Source organism: Erythrolamprus reginae, chromosome Z (assembly GCF_031021105.1).
Source record: "Erythrolamprus reginae isolate rEryReg1 chromosome Z, rEryReg1.hap1, whole genome shotgun sequence".
Lineage (NCBI taxonomy): Eukaryota > Metazoa > Chordata > Lepidosauria > Squamata > Dipsadidae > Erythrolamprus > Erythrolamprus reginae.
The window spans coordinates 56,134,454-56,156,433 of record NC_091963.1 but is presented as its reverse complement, the minus strand read 5'-3'; the positions used below and the strand labels follow the sequence as shown (position 1 = coordinate 56,156,433).

The window sequence follows — 21,980 nt, the reverse complement described above, 5'->3', positions numbered from 1 at the left end:
ACAGTTCAGCAAAAAACAAGCACCAGAGGACAGAACACGAGCCATTCCTAGAGGTCCAGGCCGCAAAGGAAAAAATGCCGGTTTCCAAAACGAAAATGAAAGTACTCACAGTGGCGAGGCAAAGCTGGCCGGCTAATTTGGCCTGCAGTAAAAAGGGCCTCGCCGATGTTACCTCCTATTTTATTTTAACCCCTTACCCACTTTAAGTAGCCGATTCAGGCTGCTGTTGTATTTCCCCTTTAAGGCAGAAGGGGTGGAGGAGTGGAGGGAGAGCTGAGGAAGAGGAATGGTTGGACTTAGCGTTTTGTTTTCTAATAGATGAATACAATTTAAAAACGGAATGATTTGCACTGAAGAAGAAGTGGAGAGGGAAGTATTTAAGGTCACGAAAGAGAGGAGCCACCACACGTCCTGCAAAGGACTGAGTAAAATCTGGGGAAGAAGCGGATCCGCAGGTTTTATTTTTATTATTTTTTTAAAAAAATCTTTGTTAGTTATTCACATTTAAAACAACAAAAAGAAAACATAAACACATACAGAGAAAAAAAAGCTGAAGATATACAAACAAACAACATAACATAATTAAGCATACTGCTTTATAATATAATTTACATTGGTATCAAAACTTCTAATGACTAACATAAATGCCAGCTGTTTTGCTGGACCTTATTATTTACAGCCTGTCCATGTTTTCTTCCATTTCATTTCCTGATTTTGTTATATACTAATTATGTTTATAAATACTGTATCAGGATTATTAAGCGTCTTATTCAATGGTGAATACCAGTAATAATGGTGAGTAAATTGTTGTTAAGGGAATGGGAAATGGTAATTTAGGGGTTTAAGGTGTTAAGGGATGGCTTATGATACTGTCCATAGCCAAAAATTTATTTATTTATTTATTTATTTATTATTTCGATTTGTATGCTGCCCCTCTCCGCAGACTCGGGGCGGCTGTAAAAATGGTGTATTTACTTCCGCATCTCCACTTTGTGGAAATTCGACTTTCGCGGGCGGTCTCGGAACGCATCCCCCGCGAAAATCGAGGGAACACTGTATTTAACTGTGGGTTGATGGTTCTGTAGAGATCAGTGGTCGCGTTTAGCAACAGTTTGTCTGTTTTTCCTTTTTTCCCCATTTTCTTTTGAATGTGTATACAGTATTAAAGTTTTAGGTATTTTTTTTATTTATCCAATCATACAACCTGTTCCAAGTACTATGGAATTCTATATTATCTCTATCCTGTAGCTCCTGTGTTAATTTGCTCATCTCTGCCACCTCATGTACTTTAATTATCAGATTTAGTGTCGAAACGGGTTTTTTAATGGTTTTAAAAAAGACTGCAGGCTCCGTCCTGATTCGATAGGACACGGAGCATAACCCATGTTATGCCCCGCATTCCCAAGTATGGAGAAAGATGCCTCTTATACTCCGAAAAATACAGTACTTTATTTAAAGAGGAAAATATGTTCTTATTTGGATATTACTTCTGGAATTTGAGCATGTGAAGAAGAAAAAATGAAATTTTGAATTTGGTTTCGTTGATTAGAAATAATTGGTGTTATAGAAATGGTTAATTATATATTAATGCACAAAAGTAAAACATTGAGGGTGGAGTGTGTTTATTTTGTACTGTACTTTATTTTCTCTTCCCCCTTGTATTCCACACCTTTTCCTGTTGCCATTTTCGTCCTTGATTTATTTTATTTTCTTTCCGTTCCTTTTTAAAAATATATTTGATGTTTTATATAATAAAAAAATAAAAATAAAAGTCTGTTAGATAGACAGACACAGGACTTTGGAAAATGTGCCTTTAAAACAGTACCAACCCAGAAGCCAATACTGGACTTCTTCAGCACTTTTGCATATTTACAGGATATTCACAGCCTTGGCTGCAATTTCTCATCCCTTTTACATGTCACACAAGCAGGGAAGAAGCCCCTGGCTGTTTCAAAAGTTCAGCAAAAGTTTCGGTTTGGCGGTCAGGTTCGGGAGAACGCCGAGAAGCCCCCCGGTTGTTTCAAAAGACGACAGCCGGGCGGCGGGGCTTCTCGGCGGCCACCCGAACCCGAACCTTTGCCGAACGTCCGGGTTCGGCATTCGTGAGAACGCTGAGAAGCACCCAGCAGTTTCAAAAGGTGACAGCCGGGCGGCGATGTTTTTGCATTTTTTTTTCTTGCACGCATTAATTGATTTTACATTGTTTCCTTTGGGAAACATTGTTTCATCTTACAAACTTTTTGCCTTACGAACTTCCTCCGGGAACCAATTAAGTTCGTAAGACGAGCTATTACTCTATCTGCAATTCATAGCTTGCAAGCCTGACAAGATAGTAAACGTCTTGTGTGTATATACATTATGTGTTTATAATACATTAACTAAATTATATATTTTATATGCAATCCATGACCCTTTTCACTCAATGCATCCCAGGCAAGCAAAAAGGTTGGATACCCATGATCTATACAGAAGTCCTTTCTGACTCAAAACAGCAATCCCTAGAGTCAAACTCATTTCAGTTGCCTTTCTGCAGACATACAGTGGTACCTCAAGATACGAACCCCTCGTCTTACGAACAACTCGTGATACGAACCCGGGGTTCAGAAAATTTTTGCCTCTTCTTACGAACTTTTTTCGAGTTACGAACCGGCGTTCGGAGACTGCTGGGAAGCCGCGCGGCTGTTTTAAAAGGTGACAGCCGGGCGCCGGGGCTTCCCAGAAGCCTCCCGAACGCCGGTTCGTAACTCGAACAAAGTTCGTAAGAAGAGGCAAAATTTTTCTGAACCCCGGGTTTGGTTCGGGGGGTGCTGGGAAGTCCCCCAGGCCGGCTGTCACCTTTTAAAACAGCCGCGCGGCTTCCCAGCAGTCGCCGAAAGCCGTTTTTTTGCGGGGGGGGGGGGTTTGGTTGCACGGATTAATTGACTTTACATTGTTTCCTATGGGAAACAATGTTTCGTCTTACGAACCTTTCGTCTTACGAACCTCCTCCTTGCACCAATTAAGTTCGTATCATGAGGTATTACTGTATTACCAATTATATCCTAAGATTTTTATTAATATTGCTTCTTCATTGCTTATTTGACCCCTATGACAATCATTAAGTGTTGTACCACATGATTCTTGACAAATGTATATTTTATTTTATGTACGTTGAGAGCATATGCACCAAGACAAATTCCTTGTGTGTCCAATCACACTTGGCCAATAAAATTCTATTCTATTCTATTCTATTCTATAAGCAAAATGCCTCAATTATACTTACCACCAAGACTTTCAAAACTAAGTGATTCTGATATGAAGACTCCGATCTATGGTTTTCTGAAATGCAATTAAAATTGAAACTATTAGATATCATTTATAATAGGCAAAATAATGAAGGCAAGAGTGAATATAAAAATAAAAAGTATGAGAAACTGCAGAATGTACATTTTAAACTACAATATTTATATCATATATATACTGACAACTTAATATATTATTAAAGGTCTTTCTATTCATATTACTTAGAGATTGACAATTTTACAGAGTGCATTAAATGGTTAAACAAAACATTAAAAACCTTACATTCAAAGATAACATCTTATTTTATTGAGGCTGTCAATTATTAGTGTTAACAATCTGACTTTATTCAATAGTCCAGAAAGTCTTAATCAAGGAAACCTTCTAAGAATCTATTACTGAAAGAGTAGTAGATGCTTGGAACAAACTTCCAGCAGACGTAGTTGGTAAATCCACAGTAACTGAATTTAAACATGCCTGGGTTAAACATATATCCATCCTAAGATAAAATACAGGAAATAGTATAAGGGCAGACTAGATGGACCGTGAGGTCTTTTTTCCATCTATCTTCTGTGTTTCTATGTTTCTAAGAATATTAAAGTAATAACTGTTTCCTAATAAAGTTATTTCTTATTTTTATAAACATCAGACTGCCTAGATTTTAAGAAGATGCACTATCAACTTCAGTAATCTAGAGTCCATACTATTACAGTGTGTACAATTATTAGGCAAGTGGATAGGTTGACCATATCATTTAATGCATATTTCCACCTCCAAGCTGTATAAACCTGAATGCTTAGTGGATATAAACGTATCAGGTGATGTGTATTTGTGTAATGAGGAAGGACGTGGCTCAACTAAGGAGATCAACAACCTATGTCAAAGTGTGCATTATTATTAGGCAGCTTCTTTTCCTCAGGCAAAATGGGCCAAACGAGTGTTAATTGATTCTGAAACGTCAAAAATTGTAAAAAAAATATTCAGAGGCATGCAGCACTCTTGAAATTGCTAAGATATTTGGGCATGATCATAGAACCATCAAATGTTTTGTGGCAAGTACCTAGTCAATAAGATCTCAAGAAACATGTTGTCTCCTTACCTGAACGGTAATTCTCATGAAGGTGGAGATAGCAGCCAGCGTGGGTTGACCTCATCTGTCAACCAATGAGGACTGAGCCTGTGATATAAAAGAGCCTTTGCTGTCAATCATCCCGCTTTTGGTGAAGAGCGAAACATGGGCTCACAGTGTGGTCAATAGTTGTAGAGAGATTGACAGAGAGAAAGAAGCGAAAACATACATAGACTAACAGAAACAACACCAACACCAACACCCCCCCACCCCCCCAATAGGGATCATTATGAAAAGGCAATAGACAGAAGCCAATGACAAGGAAGTAAAGGGGAAGATCTGGTTGCTATCTCCGCCTTCATGAGAATTACCGCTCAGGTAAGGAGACAACGGTTAATTCTCCATGTGGGCGGACACAGCAGCCAGCGTGGGACCTGCCAAAGCCTATGTTCTGCAGGGAGGGAACACGTTAGGTAGCTGTTGCCACCAAGGGCAACACTTGCTGTAGTACCCTATGACCAAATGCCGCATAGGCGGAGGCAAAACTATCAATCTTATAATGTCATATAAAAGTGGTCAGTGAAGACCAGGTAGCAGCTTTGCATATCTCCTCCAGGGAAGTCTGGGTAAACCAAGCTACTGATACTGCTGCACTCCTAGTGGAGTGGGCCATAATACCATGGGAATGAGGGGACAAGGACAAATCATAAGCTTTGGAAATAACTGCTCTAATTCACCTTGCCACAGTGGCCAAGGAGACTTTCTTACCCATTGAAGCGGGAAAATAGGAGACGAACAGGGCCTCTTTCACCACCCTTCTGAGCACTTCAGGTAGATACGAAGTGCATGCCTCACATCTAAGGTGTGCCATTTGCGTTCCTGAGGGTGGATTGGCCGGGAACAAAAGGAAGCATGAGTTCCTGGGCCCTATGGTACCAAGAGTTGATTTTGGGCAGAAAGGTAGGGACCAATCTAAGCACTACCCTAACTGGAAAGAAGACACAGAAGTCCTTATGGGCTGAAAGGGCTGCAATTTCTGATATTCTCCTGGTTGAGGTAATTGCTACCTTTTTGGTGAGATAACAAATGGAACAGTCTCTAAGTGGCTCATAGAGTCCAGAATCTTGGTCAAGTCCCAAGTTGTAAAACAGTGCACCACTGGAAGGCTGCGTGGGGAGACTCCTCACAGAAGTCTTTTAATGGGGAGGTGCTGAAATAATGAAAAGATCTGCACAAGCTAGCACCGATGACAAGGCTGCTACCTGACATTTGAGGGTATTGGGAGACAAACCTTTATCAAACCACTCCCTGATGAACCCCAACAGCTGACCCACTGTAAAGTATGTAGGGGAGCACTGAGTTTCTTACAGAAGGTGTGTCAGGTAGATGCATATAAGTGCTGACTAGAGGGATGTCTGCTATCTAGGATCAGCTCCATTGCTCCTGGGGGCACCTGGCGATTAATTAGAATGAGGGGTGGGAAAGTGTAGATAAGCCCCTCTGGCCAAGATGAATGGAGGGCATCCATTCCCTCCGCCCCCTTGGAGGGAAAACAGGAGAAGAAACAGGGTAGTTGACTGTTATGTTTGGTGAAAATAAGGTACACCTGGGGGTGGCCGAGATGATCACAGATCCTATGAAAGATGTTAGGGTGTAGCCTCCACTCCATCTGGTCAATTGTAAACCAACTCAGCCAGTCCGCTTTGACATTGGACTCCCCCCCCCAATATACTCTGCCGAGATTGAGAATAGCTGGCGCTCTGCCCAGTTGCAGAGAACCCTGGCTTCCTCCATGAGTGCAGGTGAGCGGGTGCCCCCCCCCGCCCCCAGTTTCCTGGTGACACAGGGGCCTCCACAGGATCCTGGTCATAAGTTGATAAGTTGGAGACATGACCATAGGGGTGAAGACCCAATCACTGACTAAAATGGCAGTTGCTAATGTGTGCTCAAAATGGTTGCCAACAACCTTAAGGCGGGAAAAATGAGCTGATATCTACCTCAGCAAGCAATACAATTTAAGTAAAATAAAACTTCCTTCAAGGTTTTATTTCAATGATAAGAAAATCAAATTTAGCCGGTTTGCTTTTGCTTGCCCAATTAAAGCAAAAAGATCCCTTGCTACGTGAGAGCCTTCCTGGATGAGTGAGCTGAGTGCTTATTAATTAGCTGTTGGGAGACCCGCTCTAGAGCTGACGTTCCCTGCGGCTTCAGCAATGGTGCTAACAGAAAATTGTCAGGGACTTGTAGGGGCAGCCAGGCGCCCAGGCAAAGGCTGGCAGAGGTGGAGATAGCCACCCACCAGGCGAGTTCGCTCACTAAAAAAGTAGGGAGAAAGGCTGTGGCGCAAGAATTACAAATCCCTGCCAACTGCATCCTGTAGCCCTGCTGCAACGTGAGGCTCAGCTGATAATTTATAATAACTGCTTTGTTGGTGGCAGGCCAACCTGGGGCCAGAACGATCTCCGAAATCCCTGTGCTTCTCTGCAATGCGTTTCCCCAGCAAGCAACACAAACAGGGAGAAAAAATAACTTTTTTGGGGGGGGGGGGTAGTAATATAGGTAATTCAGTGAGAGGAAGAAAGGGATAGAGAAATAGCCAAAATTGCATGTTGTTCCATTTAGAATGTTGTACGCCGGCCTGAGAACAAACAAACAAACAAATCTAATTAATAAAGACAGCTGAAAATTGACTATATGTCCTAACTGATGTTGAGGACTGAGCCAAAAGCAAAATGATTGACAGCAAAAACTCTTTTATATCATGGGCTTAGTCATCATTGGTTGACAGACAAGGTCAACCCATACTGGCTGCTAGCTCCACTCACTATGGAGAAAGAAAGACGCACATTAACTGCCAAAGATTTGAGAAGAATTAAACATAAAGCTACCAAGAATCCATTATCTGTCATATTCCAGAACTGCAACTACCTGGAGTGCTCAGAAATATAAGGTGTGCAGTACTCAGAGACATAACCAAGGTAAGGAAGGCTGAAATCCGACCACCACTAAACAAGACCCATAAATTGAAATAGCAAGATTACACTAAGAAATATCTGAAGACAGGTTTTTCAAAGGTCTTATGGACTGATGAGATGACTCTATTTTAAAAAATCAATTTTTATTACCAATTTTTTGCCCCCCCCTCCAATCTTACATATTTTATTAACAAAGTGTTGTCCAGATCATTCTAACATATCTTTTCATATACATAATCTATTTTACACCATATCTGTTTTCCATTTCAGCCATAATATTCTCTTTACATATTTCTTTATTCCAAATTATTTTCTTCTAGATACATAAGCATTATTACTAATCACCCTAAATTCCCAATCTCTTTCAATAATATCAACTAGCTGTCTTATTCCTCCATTACTATATATTTACTCAAATTTCCTGTCCCACTGAATTTCAACTTCATCTCTTTATTTAAATTATCTTTAAAATTAAACCAAAAGATTTTCATATTCCATCTGTTCTATTTTACTATAAAGAATATACAGAATCATATTCAAATTAATTGACAATTCACAATTAGTGATATTTCAAATTTCCCATCTGTAGGAAAAAGTCTAGGAACAGGCAAAGTACATGCAGGAAAAAACTTTTGTCAATAAAAAATAAACCAGTTATGCGCATAACCTGACCCAGGGTAATTTGCTTAATACAGAGCACATAATTTATAGGCTTAATTTCTTATTCATGCCCCTTTCTCATCTCCATATTAGGAATATTTTCACAATGCTTTCACTGCATTTCCCTCCTTGTTTGGATATTTCCAAACTTTCAAGATGGATCCAAGATAGTGCCGATGAAGGCTACCTCGGTGAAATGCTCTGAAATAGTTTCTTCATTTTCTACTATTCCCTGCAATTCTCAACGGATTTCATACCTAAGAGACCATCTGATAAGAATTAAGGAACTTTTCTTTAAGGAGCAGCTCTCTGCAACTTCACCCCCACCTGTCTTTACAAACATAGAGGAGATTTTAGCACAGGAGGAAGCCATTTTCCGGCAACCATGGATCACCAAAAACAAACCCAGGCTAACCCAGGCTAATAGACTAAGGAATTAAACCCCTCCCTCCCTTCAATCTTTCTTACCAATTTACGTTCACTTGCCAACATGATGGATAAAATACTGCTTTAAACAGATGCAATTCTGATTTTCACAACCCATCTGCCCTATGCTGTACTGAAACCTGGCTAAACAAGGAAATTGATGATAATAGTATGCATATACCAGGGTTCCAGATATTTCGCACAGATAGGAATGCAGAATTATGGAAGGGGAAGGGAGGAGGCTTATGTATATATATCAACAACAGCTGGTCTCAGGACATCATCATTATACAAAAATTCTGTGATGAAAGTCTTTAAATATTAATTGCAAACCCCTTTATTATCGAGAGATGAATTCTTTTAGTATCTGCAGTTTACATTCATCCACAAGCATCTGTAGAAAAGGCACTAAGAACTCTAGTTGATCAGATTAAGGAGGCTGAAGCCAAATACCCTAATTCACTAGCCATTATTTTGAGAGATTTAAATAAGGCAAACTTAAGAGATGAGCTACCAAAATACTTTCAACATGTAAATTGTCCCACCAGAGGCAATAATATCTTAGACCACTGCTACATAACACTTATCATTCCTTACCAAAAGCAGCTGTGAACCACTCTGATCATTGCATGATTCACCTTGTACCTGCTTACAAACAAAGTTTTAAATTAAATCAGTGAGGACTTGGACTGATGAAGCAAAGTTAAAGTTACAGGCTTGCCTTGACTGCACAGAATGGAATATATTTAAAGACACCTCTGCAGACCTAGATGAACTCACAGATACTGTACCTCATATGTCAGCTTCTGTGAAGGCTAATGTGTACCAACCAGGAACTTGCAAATATATAGTAATAATAAACCTTGGTTCACAGCCAAACTCAAGCAGTTACGTCATTCCAAAGAGGAAGCCTACAGAAAAGGTGATAGAATGCTGTACAATCTGGCCAGAAATATATTAACAAAGGAGATCAGAGCAGCAAAAAGGAACTATTCTGAAAAGCTAAAGAATCAATTCTCAACAAATGAACCAGCAAACATGTGGAAAACTCTCAAAAATATCACCAGTTACAGCAAACTGCCTTCCGAAGCTGAAGGAAATCAGCAACTGGCAGATGACCTGAATGTGTTCTACTGCAGGTTTGAAAAAGAAACCACAACCATCTATCTCCATAACCTCCATCCCAGACACACCAACAATAGCCAAATCTTCTACAACTAAATCCATCCCACTGGGTTTACAATCCCTATTGATCACAGAAAAGGAAGTGAAAGATCTATTTCACAGACAGAAGCCTGGAAAAGTATCAGGCCCAGACAAGATAACGCCTTCTTGCTTAGTGCTGACCAATTCTGTGCTTAGTGCTGACCAAGTCTGTGCTGGCCAATTAGCCCCCCATCTTCACCCAAATCATCAACCAATCACTAGAGTTGTGCTATGTTCCTTCCTCCTTCAAATGCTCTACTATCATCCAATGTTCCCTCTAAATTTTTTTGGGGTGGGCGAAAAACTATAATGTCTGAATGGCACATTTTCATGCCTGGGCGTGGATCGGTTAGAAACAAAAGGGGGTCATGTGACCTCGAGACACACAGCAACGTTCATATGAAACGGCAGCCAAGTTTTGATCTTGCGATCATCGGGTTGCTGCGAAGGTCCTAAGTGTGAAAAGGGTGTATAAGTCACTTTTTTTCAGGGCTGTTGCGACTTTGAACAGTCAGTAAATGAACCATTTTAAGTCGAGGATAACCTGCCCTCCCCCCCCCCCCCAGATATTTTCTGTGGAGCTTCAAAATGGACTCCTGATCTGCTTCTAAAAGAGTGCACTGGTCAGACAGATAATCCTCGACTTCTGTTCTGACCCCGATGGAGGCCAACGTTTCTATCTCCTGAGTAAGATGGTTATTAAGTGAGTTCTGCCTCACTTTACCACCTTTCTTGCCACAGTCATTAAGCAAATCCCTTGTCAGAAGATCCCAAAAGATGTTCACAGAACCCTGGGACATTGCCACCATCATAACTATGTTGTCAAGTGTCCAAAGTTTGATCCAATAAGCCCTTTATTTTTCTAACAAAGTCCTTCCTTCCTATAAGGAAGAATAGAAAGAATAAAATGGAAAAGGGGATTAAAAGGGGATACAAAAACATAAAGAAAATAGTTTGGTTCAAAGTTCTGCTCAGATTAAAGAAATTAGAGTTTGAGAAGGGTTGATTAAGCTTGGAGTATTGTTTTGTTTGCTCTCTTTTTAACTTTAATTATTTTTTCTATTTAGATATATGAATTTATGAATTGCTGATCTGTTTTAATAAAGTTAGAAGTATTGATTATAATAAGATATGTAGTAGGCGATACTGATTTGGATTAATGCATAAATGGAATTGAATTTAGAATTGTTGGGGAGATTAAAGATTAATAATTAAGTAAGAAATGTAGATAAGTATTAATTGGTTAGATGTTAGGCTGAAATAATTTTTAAATTTGGGATTAGGTAAATGTACTATTTGGGGGTGGGGAAGAAGTCTGAAATTTGTATATGTTTATGTTTTGTTTTTAATTTTCTTTTGTTAACATCTGATTGGCTATACAAGGTTTTCTTGGTTTATAGAAAAATGTATAAAGAAGGAAGCACTTTGGCATAATGGTTAATTAGTTAGAAATATAATTGGTGTATTTTTTGAAGAAACATTAAGGAGGCAATTTAATTAAAAGAAAATGTATGTAACTGGATGACAGAATTAGAAAAAAAATGCAACTTTTTGATGATTGATATTAGTTACTAACAAAACATTGCATTTTATTCATAGAAAATTAGATGGTACACTGTATTGTTTGAATGCATGTTGAGAGAAAAAAAATTACACCCCCAAAAATCTTTCCTCTATCTGTCTCTCCATTCATTTCATTCTTCCTTCCTTCCTTGTTGTCTCCATTTCTCCTTCCTTCCTTGTTCTCTCCATTTTTCCTTCCTTCCTTCCTTCCCTCCCTCTTTCCTTCCCTCCTCTCCACTTCTCTTTGTGGCTTCTGTTCGGGTGGCGGCATCCCTTCCAAGGGCTCCACCCCCTAAAAGGAGGGGGAGCCAAGGAGGAGCAATCCGCGGTTTTGTAAGCTTTCCCTGCAACCATCCACAAGCTGGACAGCTTGGGAGGGGCAGATCAGCTGTCTGGCAGGGAGAAATGGTGCCCCGCTGCGCGGCCTTTGAAAAGTCTGCGCCAGGATTAGGTTTTGAGTGTGCTACAGCACAGAGCGCACCTTAGAGGGAACACTGCTACCATCCCAGTGCCAAAGAATCACTCCATCAAGAAACTGAATGACTACAAACCAGTTGCTCTAACATTATGAAAACCTTTGAAAGGCTAGTGATGTCCCACTTGAAAACCATCACGGATCCATTGTTAGACCCCCTGCAATTTGCATACCAATCAAATAGATCGACAAATGCTGCTGTTAATATGGCTCTACACTACACCCTACAACATCTTGAATCTCCAATGACCTACGCTAGGGTCCTCTTTTTAGACTTCTGTTCAGCATTCAACACCATCATACCGGACATTCTCTTAACCAAACCAAATCAGCTAGCGGTACCTGAATACACTTGTAAGTGGATCACAAGCTTCCTAACAGACAGGAGGCAGCAGGTGATGCTAGGAAAAATTACATCAGATACAGATATTAGCACAGGGGACCCCCAAGGCTGTTTACTCTCACCACTTTTCTTCTCTCTATACACCAATGACTGCATCTCAAACGATCCATCTGTTAAACTACTGAAGTTTGCAGACGATACAACAGTGATCGAACTTATTTGAGACAATGATGAAGACGGAAGGTTGAATAACTAAACTTATGGTGTGACCGGAACAATCTAGAACTGAACACACTCAAAACCATAGAAATGGTGGTGGACTTTAGGAGAAACCCTTCCATCCTTCCACCTTTCACAATACTAGATAACACAGAATTAACAATAGAGACCTTCAAATTTCTAGATTCTATCATATCTCAGTACCTAAAATGATCACCTAACATCAAAAACATCATCAAAAAAGCACAACAAAGAATGTTCTTTCTGCACCAACTCAGGAAGCTCAAACTGCCCAAGGAGCTGCTGATACAGTTCTACAGAGGAATCATTGAGTCTGTCATCTGCACCTCTATAACTGTCTGGTTTGGTTCTGCAACCCAACAAGACTGACACAGACTTCAGAGGATAATCAGAACTGCAGAAAAAACAATTGCTGCCAACCTGCCTTCCATTGAGGACCTATACACTGCACGAGTCAAAAAGAGGGCGTGGAAAGTATTTACTGATCCCTTGGATCCTGGACACAAATTGTTTCAACTCCAACCCTCAAAATGACACTACAGAGCACTGCACACCAAGACAACTAGACACAAGAACAGTTTTTCCCCGAACGCCATCACTCTACTAAACAAATAATTCCCTCAACACTGTCAAACTTTTTACTAAGTCTGCAGTTCTATTTCTACTAGATTTTTCTCATCATTCCTATCACTCTTTTCCTCCCACTTAGGACTGTATGACTGTAACTTAATCTTCTATCCTAAGATTTTTATTAATATTGTTTCTTCATTGCTTATTTATCCCCTATGACAATCATTAAATGTTGTACCACATGATTCTTGACAAACCTATTTTTTTATGTACCCTGCGAGCATATGCACCAAGACAAATTCGTTGTGTGTCCAATCACACTTGGCCAATAAAGAATTCTATTCTATTTCCTTTGGGGACTTTCCACTTCATCAATCATTGACATTTACCACTTAATTTTTTTAATGTCCATATTATCTTGTTTATCATTTCTAGAAGTCATTTTGCCCCAATTCTTGGTATTTTAATAAACATGTTTATCTAAGATATTTCCTGGAAGACCCTGGCATTATGATTTATTAATTAAACTATAGGCCCCAGATTTTTCTTATACCATCCCACTTTTACTTATCTGTTTTGCTATAAACAATATTCATCATCATATTCAATTTCAACATACAACCCTTTAACTTAACTATCCAAAATTAATATTAATACAATTTCCTTAAATCTGCTAATATGAATCCTATTTTCCTTCTTCCTTCCACCTTTACACTTCTTGTTAGTTTTCTCTTTATATCCCATTCCCTTGACTATTTCTTTTTCTTTTTTTTTCAAGTTTTACCTGTCCTTTATCTTTTGTCCTAAGTCCTTTTTCTCTCCTTTGAATATATTGCTTGGGTGGTTCTCCCCAAAAATTTTCCGAGCTTCTTCCCATTATTTGCCTCTTTGCTCTTTGGCTGATTCTTTTTTGAAGTATATTTCCCTCTATCTATTCTCAGTCCCTTCTTCTTCAATGTTATTTTCTTGTTTGTCATTATTTATTTATTTATTTATTTATTAGATTTCTATGCCGCCCATCTCGAGGCAACTCAAGGCGGCGTACAACATTTATATTGCCTTTTACTACCTTTTCTCCTATTTCCTGCTCTGTATATTCCAGAAAAATTTCTGACCTTTTCTCACATTTTTTTAACGTCTCAAATTCCTCATACATCCACAACTCCATGTTACCAATTAAAAAAGTTGTTAAAAAGTTGTTATATAACCTTTAATTAAAATTTAAAGTCCATATAATCTCCTTTAGTTTTCAAATTCTAATGTCCAATTCAAATATTTGTTCAATTCACTCCCAGTCAAATGTTTATTGTCTTCCAGTCATAAACAATCAAAGCCAAGTAATGTAGCAAAACAAACCCTCCTTAAAAATTATCTCAGTTCCCAAATTATCTTTTACAATAGTCAAAGCCAAATTATGCAGCTGAACTTTCTCTTCTATCTTCAATCCAATATTGCAATGCTCTTTCCACCAGCAGATGTGATCCACATAAAAATGTTTTTGTCAAGATTATTTCCTATTATTTCTTTGTTTTAGTTTTAAATTTCTCCAAATTCAATTGTAAAAATAATCTTCTTATGCTTTGGTGTTTTAATCTCCATTTTGTCCTTCTCCCTCCATGAAATGTCCTGATTGCCATTTTTTTGTTTGCTTGTTTGACTGATTGATTTATAAGCCGCCCTACTCTTTCTTGACTAAATTAGCAGTTTAGCCACTAATTTAAGATTTGGGACACTTTTTAATATCCAAATTCAAAATTTTCTTATACCTCTTTGTTGGCCAATCACTCACCCGGTTCCAACACTCCATTCAGACACCACTCCCACACAAAAACATAGTCTAGTTGTCCCAGCTTCTTAGTGGTCATTTTGAAATGGCTGCTCCCCCTGCCGCCAGTCCAAAGAGCTGTTTCTGACCTGTCGCGGAACTTGCCTGTTCCTCTCAGTCATCCGAAATGCCTCTCCTTTTTCATCAATCCTTCAAGACGGTTCTGGTCTGAAAACCCCCCGTCCATCTGGATTTTCACAGATATCATTGAAGCCTGCTATTTTCTAGCCAATCTCACTGTGACACATTCAATTTCTCTGAGATGGGAGTAACTCTTGATGGACCAGATGGATGGACCCATGGCTTGATCTTAACTAACACAGAGCTCCTGTGCAACTCAGATGCCAAGAAGTTGGAGATGTATGAGTTAGTATTTATTTATTTATTTATTGGATTTGTATGCCGCCCCTCTCCGTAGACTCGGGGCGGCTAACAACAGTAATAAATACAGCATATGACAATCCAATATTAAAACAGTTAAAAATCCTTATTATAAAACCAAACATAAATACAGACATACCATGCATAAAATTGTAAAGGCCTAGGGGGAAAGAGTATCTCAGTTTCCCCATGGCTGGCGGCAGAGGTGGGTTTTAAGAAACTTACGAAAGGCAAGGAGGGTGGGGGCAATTCTAATTTCTGTGGGGAGTTGGTTCCAGAGGGACGGGACTGCCACAGAGAAGGCTCTTCCCCTGGGTCCCACCAAGCGACATTGCTTAGTTGACGGGATCCGGAGAAGACCCACGCTGTGGGACCTAACTGGTCGCTGGGATTCGTGCAGCAGAAGGCAGTCCCTGAAATAATCTGGTCCGGTGCCATGAAGGGCTTTATAGGTCATAACCAAGGTATTATTAAAGATGAGCTAATTGGACCTGTTCAAGTTGAACTCAAAATCAACCTGTTGACACATTTTGGAACACACTTTCTTCAAGCTGCCAATCCTTCACAACTGGGAGGCAGAGCCAATTATGTAGTTCTGCACCAGGCGTCTAATAGACCCGCTTGGGTTTCAGAGGGAGCTTGGGGAGATACCTGATTCCCTTGTCCACAGCCCAGCAGATTCCCTAGTGTCTGCCTGGAATAGGGTGGCATCTGGGGCTCTAGATTGGATCGCACCTGTGTGACCTCTCTGTGGCAGAGGATCCCAAAGAACTCCTTGGTTCACTGAGGAACTTTGCGAGATGAAACGCAACAAGAAACATCTAGAGCAACACTGGAGGGTCAGTAAATCTGACCAAACATTATAAGAGCCTACATTAGGACTTATCTAGGCAATAAGGGCGGCAAAATGTGTGTATTTTTCCATTCTTATTGCATCTGAAGATTTTCGCCCAGCCACCTTGTTTGGGATGATCCGCTCCCTTCTCGATGTGGAGAGAGTGGAGAATCCTTGCAGGCAGATCTGAGAAATTTTTTCAGTTTTTGACAGACAAAATCACTCAGATTCGGGTAGAGCTGGACTCCAGTTGGGCAATGTCAAGTGAGGTCTTAGTCCCATTACGTGGGAGGAGTTTGACCCTATGACCCCGATGGACAAGGCCATAGGAGCGATGAGCACCTTCATTTGTTTGCTGGACCCGTGTCCCTTTTGGCTGATTTTGGCTAGTAGGGAAGTGACATGAGACAGGATCCAGGTGTTAGTCAATGCTTCTTTGAGTGAAGGGTCCTTTCTGCAACCTTTGAAGAAAGACGTTGTGAGGCCCCTCCTCAAGAAGCCTTTCCTGGATAAAGCCTCATTGAATAACTATTGTTCTGTCTCCAACCTTCAACTTTGTTGGGAAGATTGTTGAGAAAGTGGTGGTGCTCCAACTCCTATGAACTTTGGAAGAAGCGAATTACCTAGACCAATTTCAATCTGGCTTCAGACCTGGTTACAGCACAGAAACCGCTTTGGTTATGCTATGGATGATCCCTGGCAGGCCCAGGATAGGGAGCACTCCTCTATCCTGGTGCTTCCTGACCTCTCAGCAGCTTTCGATATCATCGACCATGCTATCCTTCTGCGATGGCTGGAGAGGTTGGGAATGGGAGGCACCGCTTTACAGTGGTTCTCCTCCAACTCTCTGGCCGATCACAGTTGGTGTTAGTGGGAGGACAGAAGTCGACCTCTAGATCCTTCCTCTGTGGGAATGTCTCAGGGATCGGTCCTCTCTCCTCTCCTATTCAATACCTACATAAAACCACTGGGTGAGATGTTCTGACAACATGGAATCAGTTACCAACAATATGGTGACGATATTCAGCTGTATATCTCCTCCAATGTCAGTTCAGTGAAGGGGTGGAAGTGATGTGCCAGTGTTTTGAAGCCGTAAGGGTCTGAATGGAGGTTAACAGATTAAAACTCAACTCAACTTGAGTGGCTATGGGTCCTTCCTTCTAAAGACTATTCCATCTGTCTGTCTTTGATCATGGGGGGGAAGAAGTAATGCCCCCCCTCAAATAGAGTTCACAACTTGGGTGTCCTCCTAGATCCACAGCTGAGGTTAGAGCTATGGCTAGGGGGGCTTTTGCGCAAGTTTGTCTTGTCTACCCATTGCGGCTCTATCTTGACTCCGCACAGTCACTCATACCCTCATCACTTCTTGCCTTGACTATTGCCATGTGCAATACATGGGAATATCCCTGAAGAGCATTTGGAGCCTTTGGCTGGTGCAAAATGCAGTGGCGTGTGCAATTACGGGTGCACCAAAGTACTCCCGTATTACTCCATCTTTACGCCAGCTGCCTTGGTTGCCAGTCGGTCTTCGAACCCAATTCAAGGTGTTGGTTAACACCTTTAAAGCCCTAAATGGCTTAGGGTCAGACTATTTATAGGACTGCCTCTGGCCTCACACCTCATTACGGCCAGAAAGGACCCACAGAGTTGGCCTTCTCTAAGTCCCATCCGCCAAGCAATGTCAGTTGGCAGGACCTCGGGGAAGAACCTTCTCTGTGGCGGTTCCTCCCTATCGGTCTTCCAGAAAGCCATTAAGACCTGGCTTTTACAGCAGGCCTGGAATTAGGATTGATTGTATGTATGGTTTTTTTAAAATGACATTGTAGTTTTTTTATGGATTTTAGATTTGTATGTAGATTTTATTGATGTATTTATTGCCCTTTTACTCATATTGCATTTATGACTGTTGTTAGTTTTTCAGAGTTTTGGAGTGAGCGGCATATAAACAAACAAACAAGCAAGCAAGCAAGCAAGCAAGCAGTGGCACAGGAAAAAAATCTGCATCTTTCAAGAAGACCACAATTTTTATGCTGGTCAATACTTCATTGCATTCATCAAAGTACTCCATTGTGTGTTAGTCAGTAAAGGCCTTAAAGATAAAATAATAATGACATGGCTTCTTCCTACCTGACCTAAATCCTATTAAGAACTCATGCGCCCTTCTTAAACAGGAGATTTATGGTAAAGGAAAACAATACATCTCTCTGAACAATGTCTGCCAGCCTCTGGCTGCTACTGCAAAACAGATTGCCAACAGATCAAGAAACTGATAGATTCCATGAATAGAAGCTTATGGTTGTTATTGAAAAGGGTAGCTATATTGATCACTGATTTTTTTCTGAAGTGTCAGAAATATTTCTTTGTACATTTTAAATTGTTTGTTTATTATTTTCACATTAACAATGCAAATAAATGAGTGTGATGGACAAAATTTCATTTTTGTTTAGTTGCATAATAATTCTGCACACTGATAGTTGCCTAATAATTATGCACACATTTTCTCCTAAGAAAGCCAAAACTTTTACTTTCTAAATATTCAGGTTTGAGGTTTATTAACATTTTGGATTGACTGAGAGTACTGTAATTGTTGAGTAATAAAATTAATCCTCCAAAATACAAGTTGCCTAATAATTGTACACAGAGTGTAGAAAAAAAATTATACTGAGTTCTAAAATAATCTGACAATTCACATGTGAGCCTTGGACTAATTCTTTAATAAACGGTGACTAAAATAATTTTAGAACAAGACACTTTATAGAAAAGCCTTTAAAAATAAAATTAGGAATGAGAGAATTAGCAAGAACAGGGCAATTACCCTGGTAGGAAAGCCTTCAGCGTCAACTTTGTAAATTAAATGGGATTGGACATTTTACGATATAATTGCAAAGTAGCTACTTTAATTTATTTAATTAAAGGTTTTGCATTCATGTTATTTAAATTCAAAATTATATTTTATTTGAAAACTTTAACAGACTCAAATCACTTTTTACTTTGCCCAATCTAAAAATATTAAAATGAAATCACAACTTGTCAGGCCCTTTGCGTCGTAACTGAATAGCTATCTGAACTTCAGTTCTCTACCATTCTAGATTGAAAATCTGCACCATCTGTTATAAAGCAAGATTCCATTTTTACAAATCTATTTCAAATTTTATAATAATAATAGAACTTCCATTTCAGATAATAAAGGACTATATTAGGTTTAAACTATTGAAACTAACAGGACAGTGTTGGGTTCATAGATATCAACTCCCTATGAAAAAAAAATCTAAATAACAGATATTTTAGCTGTCACAAACAAAAGTATTGAATTTCAATGTTTTCAACTTAGTAATTTTTTGATCAGCTCTTAAAAATCAGCTGAAATCATACACATCATTTTTTTATTTGTAAATCTGTCTACTTGTTAAATTTCATTTGTAACAAATTAACACTCATGGTGCTTCCAGTCGACTGTAAAAAAAATTTGCAAAGAGGGAAGAAAAGAAAAGAAAAAAAGAAAACCTGTTGTGCAACACACACAATTCCAGAAGTTTCAGTATTTGCTAATTTAATGTTCACTGTGACTTTATTGAAAATAACTAGTGCCAATAATGAGAATCCTCTGTAGTTTTATGTGTAAGGTTCTTTCATGTTAATTATTTTATTGCAGGTTTTATCTTGGCATCTAAATTAGGACGGTTTTACTATGATACAAGATTGTATTATAGAGCATGTTAATATAAGTTAATATAGCAATAAACAAGAGACATGAAAAGGGTGGAATAATCTTACCCCATGAGGTCAAGAATTCTGCAGCATATCTATAAATTCGATTTAGAATTTCAATCACAACAGCATAAATTATGCTGGGCATGTATAATATCAAGGCGCTTAATTCATTTTGGTTCTCTTCATAATATAAATGTGCTTGGAATTCCAAGTCAAAATAAATCATCATTATTTGAAGTGAAAAGCAGAGGCAAAGGCATACAAAGGGAACTGAAATAAAATAAATCCGTAACTGTCTTTTGAAACTGGAATACATGGGTTCCTCTCTGCCAGTGACAGGATTGATACCTAAAACCCCATGAAATCCTGGTCTTGGTTCCTCAAATTGTCGCTTCATCATCAGTGTTCCCCATCTATAAGCCATAACAGCACAAGATCGTTTCCAGAGTTCAAGAATAACAGTAGACCACAGCAGATTGAATGCTGCAAATAGCACATACTTGTCATAATCTTCCCAATCAAAAACATAATAAGGGATCCCAATGACTGCCATTGGAATTAAAGCAAATGTGATATATTCCAAAAAGGCAAAATAGAAAGCAAGTGTTTCACCAAAATAACACCGAATTTCATCTGTGAGAGAGAGAAAAAATAAACATTCAGTAAGAAGCAATATGTAACCAAAGAGGTTCAGACTTAGAAACTAAATGGCATTAGCCTTCAATGATTTTATGATCATATAATAAATCTATTTATAAATCTTCATCTCACTATTTCCCTAACCTATCAATCAAACCAAGACAAGACAAGCCCTCATCTCCCAAAATGGAAATATGGGTACAATTTACAAAGTCATATTGCTCTGTCTCTGGTGTGTATCTCAATTATAAGGTATATACAATTTCAAATATTTTCTCACTATTTAATATTTGTAGCAAAAAATCCACTTCCCTCTGTGAATGTATTAATTCATTACACTAAAAAATACAGAAAAATGCACCTATATTCATATGTAATATCAGAAAAGAATCAAATCATATAAGTCAGTATTTATGATATTTCTTCTTGCACACAGGGCATATATGGGCTTGAATTTGCATTTAACATGTAGTCTTATGCCCCTAATAATTACATATGCAAATCTGAGTTTGTTCTTTTGCAGAATCAGTAATGTCAACTCACCTAAAGGTTGGTATCTAATTTTCAGTTGTTCATACCATATCTGCCCAAGTTTTTTTAAATGGTCTGGGTCATGAAGTGGAAAAACCTGAAGTAGAATGCCATTAGTTGTTAGCCTTCGCACTGAAATAAATAAAAAAATTGTTAAGTTCTGATATCTTATTTATAATCAAAGCCTATTTTCCCAATCTCATACAAGAGTACATATAACATTTCACTAGTAATATATAGATGGTACCTATTGGTTAGTGTTGGGCTTCAGGGTTTAGCGATTGTGGTCTAGAAGCCTCACCACTGTACTCTGTGTAGTTCAGAAAGACCAATCAGGTATTAGACATGTGTTTATAAAGATAGGCGCCCACTCAGTCCATTTAGCGGCCTCACTTTGCCTCTGAAAATGCCAGTTACAGTTGTCAGTGACATGTCAGGAAAACTGTTTTAACTCTTCCATACAAACTATTTAATCTTCCCTTTTGCTTCTCTAGAACACAATACTTTCTGAGAATCTAGACCAGGGATCTTCAAACTTTAAAAATGGGGCCATTTTTGCCTGTTTTCATCATTCTGGGGCATATATGTGCCCCATTTTTCACCTCCCCCATCTCTAACAGGATTCAGCAAGCCAAAACTAGACAAAAATGGCCCATTTTTTGGCCAAAAATGGACTATTTTTGCCTACTTTTTAAGCTCCTGGGGCCGTGTGTCCTTTTTTTTTTAACCTCTCCCGCCTCCAAAACGTTTCTGCAGGCAAAAACTGTTGACCTTACCTTTCAGTTGCAGCCTGCATGGCTTGCAAAGTTAAGTCCTTAGCCAAAGGTTGGGCAGTGGGACTTGGGTGGGGCATGCGGCTTGCAGTTTGATTATTTATTTATTTATTTAGAAAGGGACTCCAAAGGTCATCAAGTCCAACTCCCTGCTCAAGCAGGAAACCCTACACCTCCCCAGCCAGATGGCAGTCCAATCTCTTCTTGAAAATGTCAAGTTGGGGCGTTCACAACTTACGCTAGCAGGCCATTCCATCAGTTGATCGTTCTGACCATCAGGAAGTTCTTCCTTATTCCCAAGTTGAATCTCTCTTTGGTCAGCCTCCAACCGTTGTTTCTTGTCTGGCCCTCTGGTGCCCTGGAAAATAGTGTGCCCTCCTCCTCTCTGTGGCAACCACTCAAGTATCTGTATACTGCTATTGGCTCCTCTTTTATGTATACCTGGCCCTTCTTTTCTCTTAGCTATCCATATCCAGTAC

At 39.3% G+C, this 21,980-nt stretch overlaps 1 protein-coding gene across 5 annotated transcripts in view; it reads right to left on the bottom strand.

Moving 5' to 3' along the window:
- ANO10 (anoctamin 10) overlaps window positions 1–21,980 on the bottom strand; it is a 154,431-nt gene that overhangs the window by 89,795 nt on the left and 42,656 nt on the right. For all 5 annotated transcript variants that reach the window (XM_070730115.1, XM_070730118.1, XM_070730119.1 and 2 more), the window contains 3 exons: window positions 20,741–20,860; window positions 19,622–20,191; window positions 3,263–3,318 (listed from right to left, as the gene is read on the bottom strand). In XM_070730115.1, coding sequence (XP_070586216.1) covers window positions 3,263–3,318; window positions 19,622–20,191; window positions 20,741–20,860 — 746 coding nt within the window. The remainder of the gene's footprint in view (window positions 1–3,262; window positions 3,319–19,621; window positions 20,192–20,740; window positions 20,861–21,980) is intronic.